Below are 12,982 nucleotides of genomic sequence, written 5' to 3' on the forward strand. Positions count from 1 at the left end.
CCCTCTCCGCCCCGCCCCTCCCCTCTCCGCCCCTCCCCTCCCCTCTCCGCCCCGCCCCTCCCCTCCCCTCTCCGCCCCTCCCCTCTCCGCCCCGCCCCTCCCCTCCCCTCTCCGCCCCTCCCCTCCCCTCTCCACCCCGCCCCTCCCCGCCCCTCTTCCTGCCCTCTCCCCGCCCCTCTCCGCCCCCCGCCCCGCCTCCGGCCTCCTCCGAGAGCTCCAGACCTCTCAGCTACTCCGAACCCCGCCGACTGCCGGGACCGCGCGATGGAGTCGACTGGCGGCGACGGGAAGGCCCCGGGAGGCCCCCGGGTGCTGGTGGTGGGCAGCGGCATCGCGGGGCTGGGCGCGGCGCAGAGACTCTGCGGCCACCCTGCCTTCCCGCACCTGCGCGTCCTGGAGGCCACGGCCCGTGCCGGGGGCCGCATCCGCTCGGAGCGCAGCTTTGGTAACGCCCCTCCCGGAACACCACCAGCTGCGCCCCGCTGACCAGCCCGGCCGCCTCTCCCGGCTCCCCCGGGAATCCCCCGCTTGACCGGCCCGAGTTCACCGCCCCGAAACTCAGGGCACAGTCGGGAGGGCGCCGGCCTGGGAAGGCGACCTACGGCCCCACGCGGCCGCCCTGGTTCTGCCCCTCGGGGAGCGCCCGCAGCCCCGGGTGGCCCACCCTGCACCCCTCCCTCGCGTCCGGACCGCCCGACAGGTGCCCTCCTGCCAGGTGCTCCCCTTACACCGGGTCTGACCGGTCACATCCTACCTGGGAAGGGCAGCAGCTACGTGGCCCAGGATAAGGGCCAGGCTGGCCGTTCTGGGAAAGGGACCAGGTGGCATCTGCTGCCCCTCGCAGGTGGCGTGGTGGAGGTGGGCGCGCACTGGATCCATGGGCCTTCCCGGGGCAACCCCGTCTTCCAGCTGGCTGCTGAGTACGGGCTGCTGGGGGAGAAAGAGCTGTCGGAGGAGAACCAGCTGGTGGAGACCGGGGGTCACGTGGGCCTGCCCTGCGTCAGCTACACCAGCTCCGGGGTCCGTGTGAACCTCCAGCTGGTGGCGGAGATGGCGACTCTGTTCTACGGCCTGATCGACCAGACCCGAGAGTTCCTGCAGGCGGCGGAGACCCCGGTGCCCAGCGTGGGGGAGTTCCTCAGGAAGGAGATCAGGCAGCACGTGGCCGGCTGGACAGAGGACGAGGAGACCAAGAAACTGAAGCTGGCCGTCCTGAACGCCTTCTTCAACCTGGAATGTTGTGTGAGCGGCACCCACAGCATGGACCTGGTGGCCCTGGCGCCCTTCGGGGAGTACACCGTGCTGCCCGGGCTGGACTGCACCTTTTCTAAGTGCGTGCCTGCGCCCCCCACCCCCAACTCCAGGCTCCCCAGGGCCCCGGGGCTGGCCAGACTCTGCTCTCGCTTGGGTGTGGGAGAGATGGGAGACCATTTGCTCTCCCCATTCAGACAGACTGGTTGCTCCTTTCTCTGGTTTTGCTCATTTAAGCCAAAAAAGTTATTTCTGAGAGAGGGTGGTTAGAAGGAAAGGCTTCTCCTGCTCCTGCATTTACTGAGGCCTGTTTTGTGCCTCTGTTTTGGCTGCAGAGGGGGCCAGACGGGCCCTCTCTGTGTGGCAGGGTGGCTGCTGGGTACCAGGTGCAGGTGAGACCCTCACTCTCCCAGGTGTCACCCCTGGTGTTCTCGGCCCCGAGGCTCCTGCCCAGGCGGTGGACATTTGTGAGTTAGGAAGCCCTGGTTCCAGCACATTGCCTTGAGAGCTCTGTGCCCACGGAACCCTCCCGTATGCACGGGAGGGCAGGTATGAGCATCCGTGTGGTGGAAAACCACAGAGTGGAGCTGCTCTCCCTGCTGGCCAGAGCAATGGAGCTCCCAGCAGTGACGGTTGATGCGGGTGGGAACTTGGAGCACGTATTTCCACGAGTTCTGCCCTTCCAGGGACTGGGCCTCTACGAAACCAGCACTTCCATCTTCCTAGGGGCTACCAAGGGCTCACAAACTGCATGATGGCCTCCCTGCCAGAGGACACAGTAGTTTTTGAGAAGCCCGTGAAGACCATTCACTGGAACGGGGCCTTCCAGGAGGCAGCCTTTCCCGGGGAGACCTTTCCAGTGTCGGTAGAGTGTGAGGATGGAGACCGGTTCCCAGCACACCACGTCATTGTCACCGTGCCCTTAGGTAGGCCAGGTGCCCCTTCCTCTGCCCTTATCCTGCTTCTGTTGGCTCTGGGACGTCTGCTTGGGTACAAAGCTCAAAGCTCATGTTTTCATTCTAATAATTTCCAGATAGGTGGAAGAAATGACTCATGTTTTATAGCAATTGCATGCTTTGGAATTAAGGGTTTCACTGTGAGAAAAAATGCAAGTAAGTGTGTGTCCTACTTGTTTGGAGGGAATCGTGAGGGTTGGGATGGGCTTGGTAGTTAACCAGGCTGCACTTTGCTGGAGACAGGAAAAGTCATGAGAAACCCAGTCTCAAGGTCAGGCCTAGGGTGACCTGTTGAAGGAGCCATGTGTATAATTCTATTCAATTCTAGATCTGGTGCTTGAGGGGTGTCCTTGAGTAGAGGTGGTTTGAAGCCGTTTTATAAACGGTGGAGATGGTTGAAAACGGAGTTACTAGGGTAACTGCTGTCAGCTGGACATTTGCTTCTCACGGTTTCACGCCGCTGTCGGTCTCTGCCTGAGTTATCTCATTGACTCCTCAGGCAGCCTTGGCAGGTATCTGGCACCGTCCCCCATTTGACAAATTTGAACATCTAGGCAGACAGAAGTCACTTAACTGCCCAAGTTCACAGAGCTAGCAAGTGCCAGAGCTCACTTGGAGTTCTAGGTGTGATTGAAGGGTGTGTGATGAAAAGCAAGAGCCTCCCCCTTGCTTTTCCTGTCTCCCCCTTGCAACTCCTGTCTCCAAGGGGTGGCTGTGCCCTCCCCACGGCAAGGATGAGCACTCAGACCCCACTGCTGTTCCCCACAGATGCAGTCATGGTCCACATACAAACACCTGCTGCTCGGCCGGATACGGTGGCTCACGTCTGTAATCCTAGCACTTTGGGAGGCTGAGGTGGGCAGACCACCCGAGGTCAGGAGTTTGAGACCAGCCTGGTCAACATGGTGACATCCTGTCTCTACTAAAAATCCAAAAATTCTCTGGGTGTGGTGGCGGGCACCTGTGATCCCAGCTACTCGGGAGGCTAAGGCAGGAGAATTGCTTGAACCTGGGAGACAGAAGTTGTAGTGAGCCAAGATTGTGCCACTGCTCTCCAGCTTGGTTGACAAAGACTCTGTCTCAAAAAAAAAAAAAAATGTGGTACTCAGTTTAACCGTTTTTCCCCCGTAATGGAACTTGTCAGTGTTTCTGAATCAGCACTCTTAGATCTACGGTCTTTTTCATTTCCCTCTGGCGGCTTTGATCATTCAGGTTTGGAGTAGGCACTTCCTGGGCCTGCTAAGTGCTGACCACCAGGGACGTTGCCAGTAGATACACTGTTACAGCTGTGAGCATTTTGTTTACAGGGAGCCAGTTCACAAAAATTAGCTGGTGGGTGCCTGTGATCCCCCTGCTTGGGAGGCTGGGGCTGGAGAATTGCTTGAACTGGAGAGGGGGAGGCTGCAGTGAGCCGAGATGGCACCATTGCACTCCAACTTGGGCAACAAGAGCAAAACTTAGTGTCCAAAAAAAAAAAGGAGCCAGTTCACTTGCCATGAAGTGTTTTCTTGTCATTATTTCATAAGTATTGATGGAAATTTAGGTGGTCTTCACTTTTTCTATATCATGCAGTTTTACATTTGCACATAAAAACACTGCTGGGTTGGGTGAGGTGGCTCACACCTATAATCCCAGCACTTTGGGAGGCTGAGGTGAGCGGATCACAAGGTCAAGAGTTCAAGACCAGCCTGACAAACATGGTGAAACCCCGTCTCTACTAAAAATACAAAAATTAGTCGGGTGTAGTGGCCACACCTGTAATCCGAGCTACTCAGGAGGCCGGGGCAGGAGAATTGCTTGAACCCAGGAGGCAGAGGTTGCAGTGAGCTGAGATCACATCAATGTACTCCAGTTTGGGTGACAGAATGAGAATCCATCTCAAAAACAAAAAACAGAAAACACCTGTGTGAAAGGTGGGGAATGGTGGCTCAGGCCTATAATCCCAGCAGTTTGGGAGGCCAAGGTGGGAGGATTGCTTGAGCCAGGGAGGTCAAGGCTGCAGTGAGCCCTGATCTCGGTGCTGCCTGCACTCTAGACTGGGCAACAGAGTAAGACCCTATCTCAAAAACAAAGAAAAGGAAGTAAAAATGCTTGTGTGAATGTGTCTGTGGGATAAATCCCAGCAGGGGAAATGGCAGGATCTGAGGTCTGCACAGAAAGGCCTTCTATGGAGGGCACGGGGACCCTTCATGGGCACCTGTGGCCACAGCCTGTGGGGCGCCTCCCCACTGGTCTCTGGGCTTTCGTCTTCCTCTGACTGACTTGCCGGTGTCTTAAGACTTGAGATCTGGTGCCGCAGGACTCCGTCCTGTCGTTTGACTTTTGTTCATCTCGTTACTGTCTGCCTTTGGGCGGAATGTGTGTTTTTGCTACACAGATTCGTTTTTATGTAGCTTCTGGATAAAGCCTGTGTATTTAACCACTAGGCTAAGCTAATTCCTGAGCAGCATGTTGTGCAGAGGTTGAGAGGCAGAGGTTGAGGGTGAGTGGCTCCGACATCACAGCTTCTGTGGTGGCCCTGACTGTTCCTGTGTGGCCAGTGGTGACCACTGGGCCATTTTGCCTGCCCCTGTTGCGGTTTGTCTACCCCAGTCTGTGGGTCCTGACAGCCAGAGTGGCCTCAGCTCTGTGTCCCCAGGGCCCTGAGTCAGCCTGGGCCTCACAGGAGGCAGCGTGTCTGGAAGTTTCTTTCTCTGACTTCTCTGGTGGACTCAGGTTGGGCTCCTGGGGGTGTGGGTAACCCCCATATAGGCACCGAGGAATAAGAGCTAAGCAGAACCCTGGCACAGTTAGGGCCTAAGGAATAGCTCACTTTATAGTGTTACCACTCAGCTGTTTCCTTTTATATAATCCTTTACATAATCATATACTAGTTTATAGAATTAGGGCTTGAAGAATCCCTTTATATAATCCTCTACTTATAATCATATAATAGCTGATAGTATGAGTGCCTACAGAATATTTCCCTACATATATACCTATAATTATATCTTAGTTCATAATCGGAGGAATGCCTAGAGCGGACACAGTGCAGAGCATGATTTAAGGGAAGAACAGTTATGCCAGGACAAGAACCCATGGCCCAGGCGGCAGCATTCAGTATCGTAGAGATACCCGCTGTATGGCAGGCTTGGGGCGAGAGCCACTCCTCCTGATAAAGGAGTTGTAGGACCCCGCTCCAGTTCTTGGTGAAGGCCGCCCTCAGACCGGCAATCCACCTTGGTGACTGTGAACTCTCTCAGCTCTTGCTACTGTGCTGCTCGAAAAGCATCTTCCCATAGAACCCACTGGAAGCTGCCAGCAGGTGGTGGTAACCCTGACAGCTCTGTCACTGCTCTGTGACTTAAAGCGTCCTCCTATAAATCTTCTTAGAAGTAGTTTCCCATAGATAGAAGTATTGCACACTGCACCCTCTGCACTGTGCACGGCCCACCTTCAAGCCTCGGTGACCTAATGGGGGTGGACCCCTTACTGCGCACGGCCCTTGCCTTCATGGGAACGGTCCCCTTGCTGCGCACTGTCCACCTCCTGGCCTAGGTGACCTAATGAGGGTGGACCCCATGTTTTATTGCTCACGACCCTATCACTACCCTTGAAGATGACTTCACTCACTGCCCTGCCCCCTAACCTATACACAACAAATACTCAGGCTTCTGGACATTTGGGCCCTCGCCTGACTCCACTTATAGGTGGCGTGGCCCTGAGCCCAGCTGCGTTTTCCTTGTACTTCTGTGTCCTGTCTCTACTTCTCGGACCCTGCGCCTCAGCACAGCATAAGGCTCACCCCACGGCCCTGTGGGGCCCTCAGCCCTACAGTGGGCGCTCCATTCTAGCTGAAGAGCTTTATGTGATGTAAGTCGAGTCCTGTTCTGCATTCCAGGCTTTCTTAAGGAACACCTGGACACCTTCTTTGACCCTCCGCTGCCGGCTGAGAAGGCGGAAGCGATCAGGAAGATCGGCTTTGGGACCAACAACAAGATCTTCCTCGAGTTTGAGGAGCCCTTCTGGGAGCCAGACTGCCAGCTGATCCAGGTGGTGTGGGAGGACACATCCCCGCTGGAGGACCCTGCCCCCGCACTGCGGGACGCCTGGTTCCGGAAGCTCATCGGCTTTGTGGTCCTTCCTGCCTTTGGGTACGTTTGCTCTTGGGAGGCTCCAGGAGGGGCTGGCTTTTTCGACCTTCATCTGATGGAGGATGCAGCAGCGTGTCAGTTCACGGCAGGGCATTTCTGGGGGGTTTAATGGGTAGGGATCTCATGAGCCCCTTCAGGTGCTGGCGGCAGGCACCCTGGGCCTGACCTCTGTGGGGACAGATGGCGCCCTGCTGTATGTTGGTTGTTAGCACCCCTCGGGGCCCAGAATGTGTCCGTGGACTTGCAGGCAGGCTCAGTCTTCCGTCCGTGGGAACGTGTTTATTGGAAGGCTGCAGGGAGCTGGGGCTTATAGATACAGAGGAACTCTGGAACACAATGTGCCCATACCTGGGGAGACGATACTTAAACAGGGATGAAGTAATTGAGGAAGACGTGCCTAGAAGTAATGGGATCAAAGACCCGTAGAGGAAGGGCCCTCCATCTTAGAAACAGCATGTATAGACCACGTGCCAGCTCAGGAGAGAATCCCATGAGTGACGTGGGGGATGGAGGGACTGACTTTTCCAGCCAGATTAAAACACAAAGCCAGCCTGTTGTGTTCCGATGGCAGATCTAATCCCACACTTCCACCGACAGTTGTGGCAGGGGGGACACAGTTCTTGTCATGAAAGACCCAGATGTAGTGGGAGTGCAGGGCACACCTGCCAGATGGTTCATCACTGCTGTCCACTGGGAGCAGGAGGCTGCTGACCAGCCCTGCACCTGTGACCGGGGAAGCCTGTCTGCCTCCTTCACATTAAAGAGGAAACTGGCACTCTGGCTGGGTGTGGTGGCTCACGCCTGTATTCCCTGCACTTTGAGGGGCTGAGGAGGTGGGTGGATCACCTGAGATTAGGAGTTTGAGATCAGCCTGGCCAACATGCTGAAACCCCGTCTCTACTAAAAATACAAAAAATTAGCCGGGCGTGGTGGCAGGTGCCTGTAATCACAGCTACTCAGGAGGCTGAGGCAGGAGAATCGCCTGAACCCAGGAGGTGGAGGTTGCAGTGAGCTGAGATAGTGCCACTGTATTCCAGCCTGGGCAACAAGACCAAAACTCTGTCTAAAAAAAAAAAAAATGGCATTCCAGGTGTTGGGACAGGCCTGGGTTGCTGGTGGGCAGCCGGGTGGGTGACTGTGTGTGTGGCCACCTGCTCCAGGCCCAGCCCCACCGCCTGTGCTCTCTTGCTTAGGACATCAGTGGGATCCCGGGTGCCCTGGTGGGAGCCTGTCTGTGGCACGGGGTGGCAGCTGTCCCATCCTTTCATATGCCTGCAAAGGGTGAGGGATCTCAGAGAGCTTTTGTCAACGTCGCATCTGTAAACTTACCACATGATAAATTATTTATTATTTGAGATGATAGTAAAAAACCTATTCCATGTTAGCATGAATCACATTTTAAAATGAATATTTTCTTAAAATTAAATGAAGGTGGCAGAGTTGTCTCTTTTGCAAGACTCTTTTTTTTCTGATACAAGTTCTCCCTGTGTTGCCCAAGCTGGAATGCATGGAGTGCAGTGGTGGGATCTCGCCTTACTGCAACCTCCGCCTCCTGGGTTCTAGCAATTCTCCCGCCTCAGCCTCCGGAGTAGCTGGGATTACAGGCCTGTGCCACCGTGCCCGGCTAATTTTTGTATTTTAGTCCAGACAGGGTTTTGCCATGTTGGCCAGGCTGGTCCTGAACTCCTGGTCTCAAGTGATCCACCCACTTCAGCCTTCCGAAGTGCTGGGATTACAGGCGTGAGCCACTGCACCCGGCCTGCAAAGCTCTTTAATGTCACACCTAATAGAAGATTCTGGGTTCTCAGGCCTGCCTCTGCATTCATTGTGTTGTGATGTTTTATTTTGGTTGAAACAGAGGAGGCAAGTCTGGGTCGACATGGATAGGTGGGTGGAAGAAGGAGTGATATTTCAATAGCTTTTCAAGTGAGTGTGGGTATTCTTTGAGGCTACACCAAAACTACAGAATCAGTAGTTCCTTAAAGGTTGGCCACATGTGGAATCTGAGACCACACCGGCGAATTCTGTTGTGTTCTGTGACACTGGAACCTGTTTGTCTGTCTTGCCCTGCTGCATCGTTGGCACCTTGCTGAGAACTGCGGGCAGAGCTGGGCTAAGAGCTGGGCTGGATGCCTCGACCCAGGGGTCTCTCTCTCCATGCAGGTCTGTCCATGTTCTCTGTGGGTTCATTGCTGGGCTCGAGTCTGAGTTCATGGAGACTCTGTCGGATGAAGAAGTGCTTCTGTGTCTCACCCAGGTGCTCCAGAGAGTGACAGGTACTGACTGCACATGCCAGCTCCTGCCTCTGCTCGTTACTGGCTGATCTCTAAACAGAAATGAAGCTTTTCAGAACAGGGAAAAACTAAATTTGGCCGAGTCTGTACGTTTCCAGGGACAACCCTTCCTCGTGTCAGCAGGGTCAGTAACAGTTCCTACCTCCAAGGAACCGAAAGGGCTTTACAGACACTTCCTACCTCTGCCACCAAAATAAACGCAGTTGTCTTTGATCAGATTTTTACAGAGGAGGAACCCAGGGCCCGGAAACAGTAGCGTGCTGCTGTCCCAGGCCCTGGTCCCGGGGGTCCCTCGGCCGGCCTGGCGTGGTGGTGCCTGGCACAGAGTCAGCAGGAAGGGCTCCTCCGGACACGCTCTGCTGCTCGATTTTCTCCCGGCGTAGCCTCCTCCACCTTAAACTGCTCAATCTTTAAAACGACGAGAACAGCTGCAGATGTGTGGGTGCGAGTTCTCAGTTAACAGCCGTGTCTCTGCGACTCAGGAAATCCACGGCTTCCTGCACCCAAGAGCGTCCTGCGGTCTCGCTGGCACAGCGCCCCGTACACCAGGGGCTCCTACAGCTACGTGGCCGTGGGCAGCACGGGGGACGACCTGGACCTGCTGGCTCAGCCCCTCCCTGCAGATGGCACCGACGCCCAGGTGCGTGGCCTACCTGGTGTTGGAGGGGGCGCGGGCGCGGGTCTGGCTGCAGAGGCCCCCCTCGGAGCCTCAGAGCTGCAGGAGCATGAGCCAGGGAGGGGTGGGCTGGGACCCCAGACTCAGAAACCATTTTCTTTTTGAAACTAAGAATAGTTTTTAAATGTATTATTTTTGTGAGAATTATATACATACACAGCTTAAAGAGTCAGAGAATTCTGCAGTTCTCACTAACAAACACAATAAACAAACAGCAGGTGGAGCCCCATTTGCCCTTCCCGGGCTGTGCTCGCAGCTGATTCTGATCGATAAATTTACCGCATGTCTAAAAACATGTTTCTTCAGCCACGTTTTAAGAAACGTTTCCTATGTAAAATGCCAAACACACAAAAGTAGGTAGAACCTTTAAGTGCCCAGCAGACTCCCCCTAAGCCAAGCTTGCTCCCCCCACCCCCCATTCCTGTTAAGCATGTCTCACACAGGACATCGTTTCACCTGGGGGCATTTCGGTGCATGTCTCTAAAAATAAAGACATCCTTGCAAATACTTAACTACGATGCTGAGGGCTGAGGCTCACACCTGTAATCCTAGTGCTTTGGGAGGCTGAGGCAGAAGGTTTGCTGAGGCCAAGAGTTTGAGACCAGCCCGGGCAACATAGTGTAACATAGTGAGACTTGGGCTCCACAAAATAAATAAAGGTAGCCAGGCATGGTAGCGGGCACCTGCAGTCCCAGTGGCTTGGGTTTGGCCCAGGAGGTTGAGGCTGGAGTGAACTGTGACTGTGCCGCTGTACTCCAGCCTGGGTGTCAGAGCAAGACCCTGTCCCAGAAAATATAAAAGTAAGGGGGCGGGTGGATCACGAGGTCAAGAGATCAAGACCATCCTGGTCAATATGGTGAAACCCCGTCTCTACTAAAAATACAAAAAATTAGCTGGGCATGGTGGTGCGTGCCTGTAGTCCCAGCTACTCAGGAGGCTGAGGCAGGAGAATTGCCTGAACCCAGGAGGCGGAGGTTGCAGTGAGCTGAGATCGCGCCATTGCACTCCAGCCTGGGTAACAAGAGCAAAACTCCGTCTCAGAAAAAAAAAAAGTAAAGCATGTATCCAGGATACTGTTTACCCAGTTAAAAATTGACTGGGTAAAAAGTGATTCCTCAGGGTTGCCCAGTATTTAGTCAGTGCTCGGTTTTCCGATCAGCTCATGAGCTTTTTTCAGCTAGCCTGCTTGGAAATGTTACTCTTGACTTTTCAGTTTCCGGTGTTACTGATTGACTTCTCATGATGTGGGATAAGATTTAGCTACTTTCCACCCCTCAGGGCTCTCCCCGCCCTCCTCATTTGTCATTCAGGAGCTGTGGCCAGATCACTCCTCAGTGTTTACAAGATGTTGTTTTCTCTAAACATGTTTACACCTGCGCTCCAGGGTGGAGTAGCTTCTTTTCCCGCCTGCTGGTGGATGCGTGTGAGCTGTGTTTTCCCGTCTGCTGGTGGATGCGTGTGAGCTGTGTTTTCCCGCCTGCTGGTGGATGCGTGTGAGCTGTGTTTTCCCGCCTGCTGGTGGATGAGTGTGAGCTGTGTTTTCCCGCCTGCTGGTGGATGAGTGTGAGCTGTGTTTTCCCGCCTGCTGGTGGATGCGTGTGAGCTGTGTTTTCCCGCCTGCTGGTGGATGCGTGTGAGCTGTGTTTTCCCGTCTGCTGGTGGATGCGTGTGAGCTGTGTTTTCCCGCCTCCTGGTGGATGCGTGTGAGCTGTTCTCCGCCTGCTGGTGGATGCGTGTGAGCTGTTCTCCCGCCTGCTGGTGGATGCGTGTGAGCTGTTCTCCCGCCTGCTGGTGGATGCGTGTGAGCTGTTCTCCCGCCTGCTGGTGGATACGTGTGAGCTGTTCTCCCGCCTGCTGGTGGATGCGTGTGAGCTGAGCTGTGTTTTCCTGCCTGCTGGTGGATGCGTGTGAGCTGTTCTCCCGCCTGCTGGTGGATGCGTGTGAGCTGTGTTTTCCTGTCTGCTGGTGGATGTGTGTGAGCTGAGCTGTGTTTTCCCTCCTGCTGGTGGATGTGTGTGAGCTGTGTTTTCCTGCCTGCTGGTGGATGCGTGTGAGCTGTGTTTTCCTGCCTGCTGGTGGATGCGTGTGAGCTGTGTTTTCCTGCCTGCTGGTGGATGCGTGTGAGCTGTGTTTTCCTGCCTGCTGGTGGATGCGTGTGAGCTGTGTTTTCCTGCCTGCTGGTGGATGTGTGTGAGCTGAGCTGTGTTTTCCTGCCTGCTAGTGGATGCGTGTGAGCTGTTCTCCCGCCTGCTGGTGGATGCGTGTGAGCTGAGCTGTGTTCTCCTGCCTGCTGGTGGATGTGTGTGAGCTGTTCTCCCGCCTGCTGATGGATGCGTGTGAGCTGTGTTTCTCTGCCTCTTGGTGGATGTGTATGAGCTGTTTTTTGTGTGTTTCTCTGCGCAGGCCCAGCTGTCTCAATCGCGGCCCAATTCTAACCCTAGCTCTTCTTTGCAGCTCCAGATCCTGTTTGCAGGGGAAGCCACACATCGGACGTTTTACTCCACGACGCATGGGGCTCTGCTGTCGGGATGGAGGGAGGCTGACCGCCTCCTCGGTCTGTGGGCCCCGCAGGCGCAGCAGCCCAGGCCGAGGCTCTAGCAGGCCAGCCTGCGCTGCTCCTCCGGTGCTGGGGGAGGCTGGGACTCTCGTTTCCTCTGATGATTTCAGCCTGGATTGAGATTTGAGGATGTTAATGAGAGCCTTCTGGTTTTGGTGACTTTCTCAGTTCTTGTGTCTGTCACTGGAGTCTGGTCGGCGCTGACTTGAGCTGAGATGCCGGATGCTCAGAGATGCCGGCACAGAAGGCATTTTGGACCACAGCATCCAGAGCCGCCTTCCCTGCCTCTGCTGCCTTCCATCCTTCCTGCCTTGGGGCTCCTGCATCTGCTGCTGTTGTCTTTGCCTTGCTCCAGGCCCAGGTTGCACAAGGCCCTGTGTCTCCAGCCCCCACAACTACACGTGGCCCCGAATTCTGGGTTCCGTGAACTCTGGGTTCCCTGAACTCTGGGTCCTGTATTGCTTCTCATCCCGCTGCATTCTCATGGCTGCTGCCTGGGATAGCGTAGCTGACAACCCTCCTCTTGCTCATCGACCGATGCTGCATCAGGCACCCACTTCGCAGGGCACTGGGAACATGAGGGGTGCCCTGCTCTGCCCTGAGGCCGGGGGTTTTCTGGCGGAAGTGAATAGATAATAAGGCTTGAAGTGAGAAACAGGGTGCCTGGCCCAGTGGAGTGTGTGGGGTGTGGGCAGTGCTGGGGTGCTGGACCGTGTTGGGGTGAGTGTGCTGGGGTGCTGGGCAGTGTGGGGTGTGGGCAGTGCTGGGGTGCTGGGCCGTGTTGGGGTGAGTGTGCTGGGGTGCTCGGCCGTGTTGGGGTGAGTGTTGAGGTGCTGGGCTGTGTTGGGGTGTGGGCAGTGCTGCGGTACTGGGTGGTGGTGTGAGTGTGCTGGGAGGCCAGGTCCCTGTCTGGCCCCTTCTCACCCTCCTTCCTTCTCACCCTCTGGTCTCCGTTCAAATCGCCCCTTCTAGGGTGTTCCCTGACCCTGAACCTCCCTCCAGAGCCCCAGCCTCCCTCTGCAGCCAGCAGCCCCACCTGCCGATGCTGCGTCACTAGATTGATCTCTCAGGGGTTACCTGCCCATTAGATGCCTGCGAGAGAAATTCAGATTTCA

At 55.5% G+C, this 12,982-nt stretch overlaps 1 protein-coding gene across 2 annotated transcripts; it reads left to right on the top strand.

The window, feature by feature from the left end:
• The first annotated feature begins 218 nt into the window (after positions 1-218).
• PAOX (polyamine oxidase) lies at positions 219-12,522 on the top strand. Of its 2 annotated transcripts, XM_002756731.6 has the most exons (7): positions 219-445; positions 845-1,331; positions 1,978-2,177; positions 6,088-6,340; positions 8,504-8,616; positions 9,117-9,274; positions 11,765-12,522. In XM_002756731.6, the coding sequence occupies exons 1-7, from the start codon at positions 265-267 to the stop codon at positions 11,906-11,908; spliced, it is 1,536 nt and encodes a 511-aa protein (XP_002756777.4). In that variant the 5' UTR covers positions 219-264; the 3' UTR covers positions 11,909-12,522. The 2 variants fall into 2 exon arrangements, with proteins under 2 accessions (XP_002756777.4, XP_008977213.4); XM_008978965.5 differs by lacking the exons at positions 6,088-6,340; positions 9,117-9,274; positions 11,765-12,522 and having other exon boundaries at positions 8,504-8,614.
• Positions 12,523-12,982: the final 460 nt, after the last annotated feature.

The sequence above is a fragment of the Callithrix jacchus genome, chromosome 12 (assembly GCF_049354715.1).
Source record: "Callithrix jacchus isolate 240 chromosome 12, calJac240_pri, whole genome shotgun sequence".
NCBI classification, from domain to species: domain Eukaryota; kingdom Metazoa; phylum Chordata; class Mammalia; order Primates; family Cebidae; genus Callithrix; species Callithrix jacchus.

Bases quoted from the DNA above. Each gene is read 5' to 3' on its own strand.
- PAOX (XM_002756731.6), top strand. From the start codon at position 265: ATGGAGTCGACTGGCGGCGACGGGAAGGCCCCGGGAGGCCCCCGGGTG. The intron at 1,332-1,977 runs GTGCGTGCCTGC...CCATCTTCCTAG, and splicing joins CTGGACTGCACCTTTTCTAA to GGGCTACCAAGGGCTCACAA. The intron at 9,275-11,764 runs GTGCGTGGCCTA...TCTTCTTTGCAG, and splicing joins CAGATGGCACCGACGCCCAG to CTCCAGATCCTGTTTGCAGG.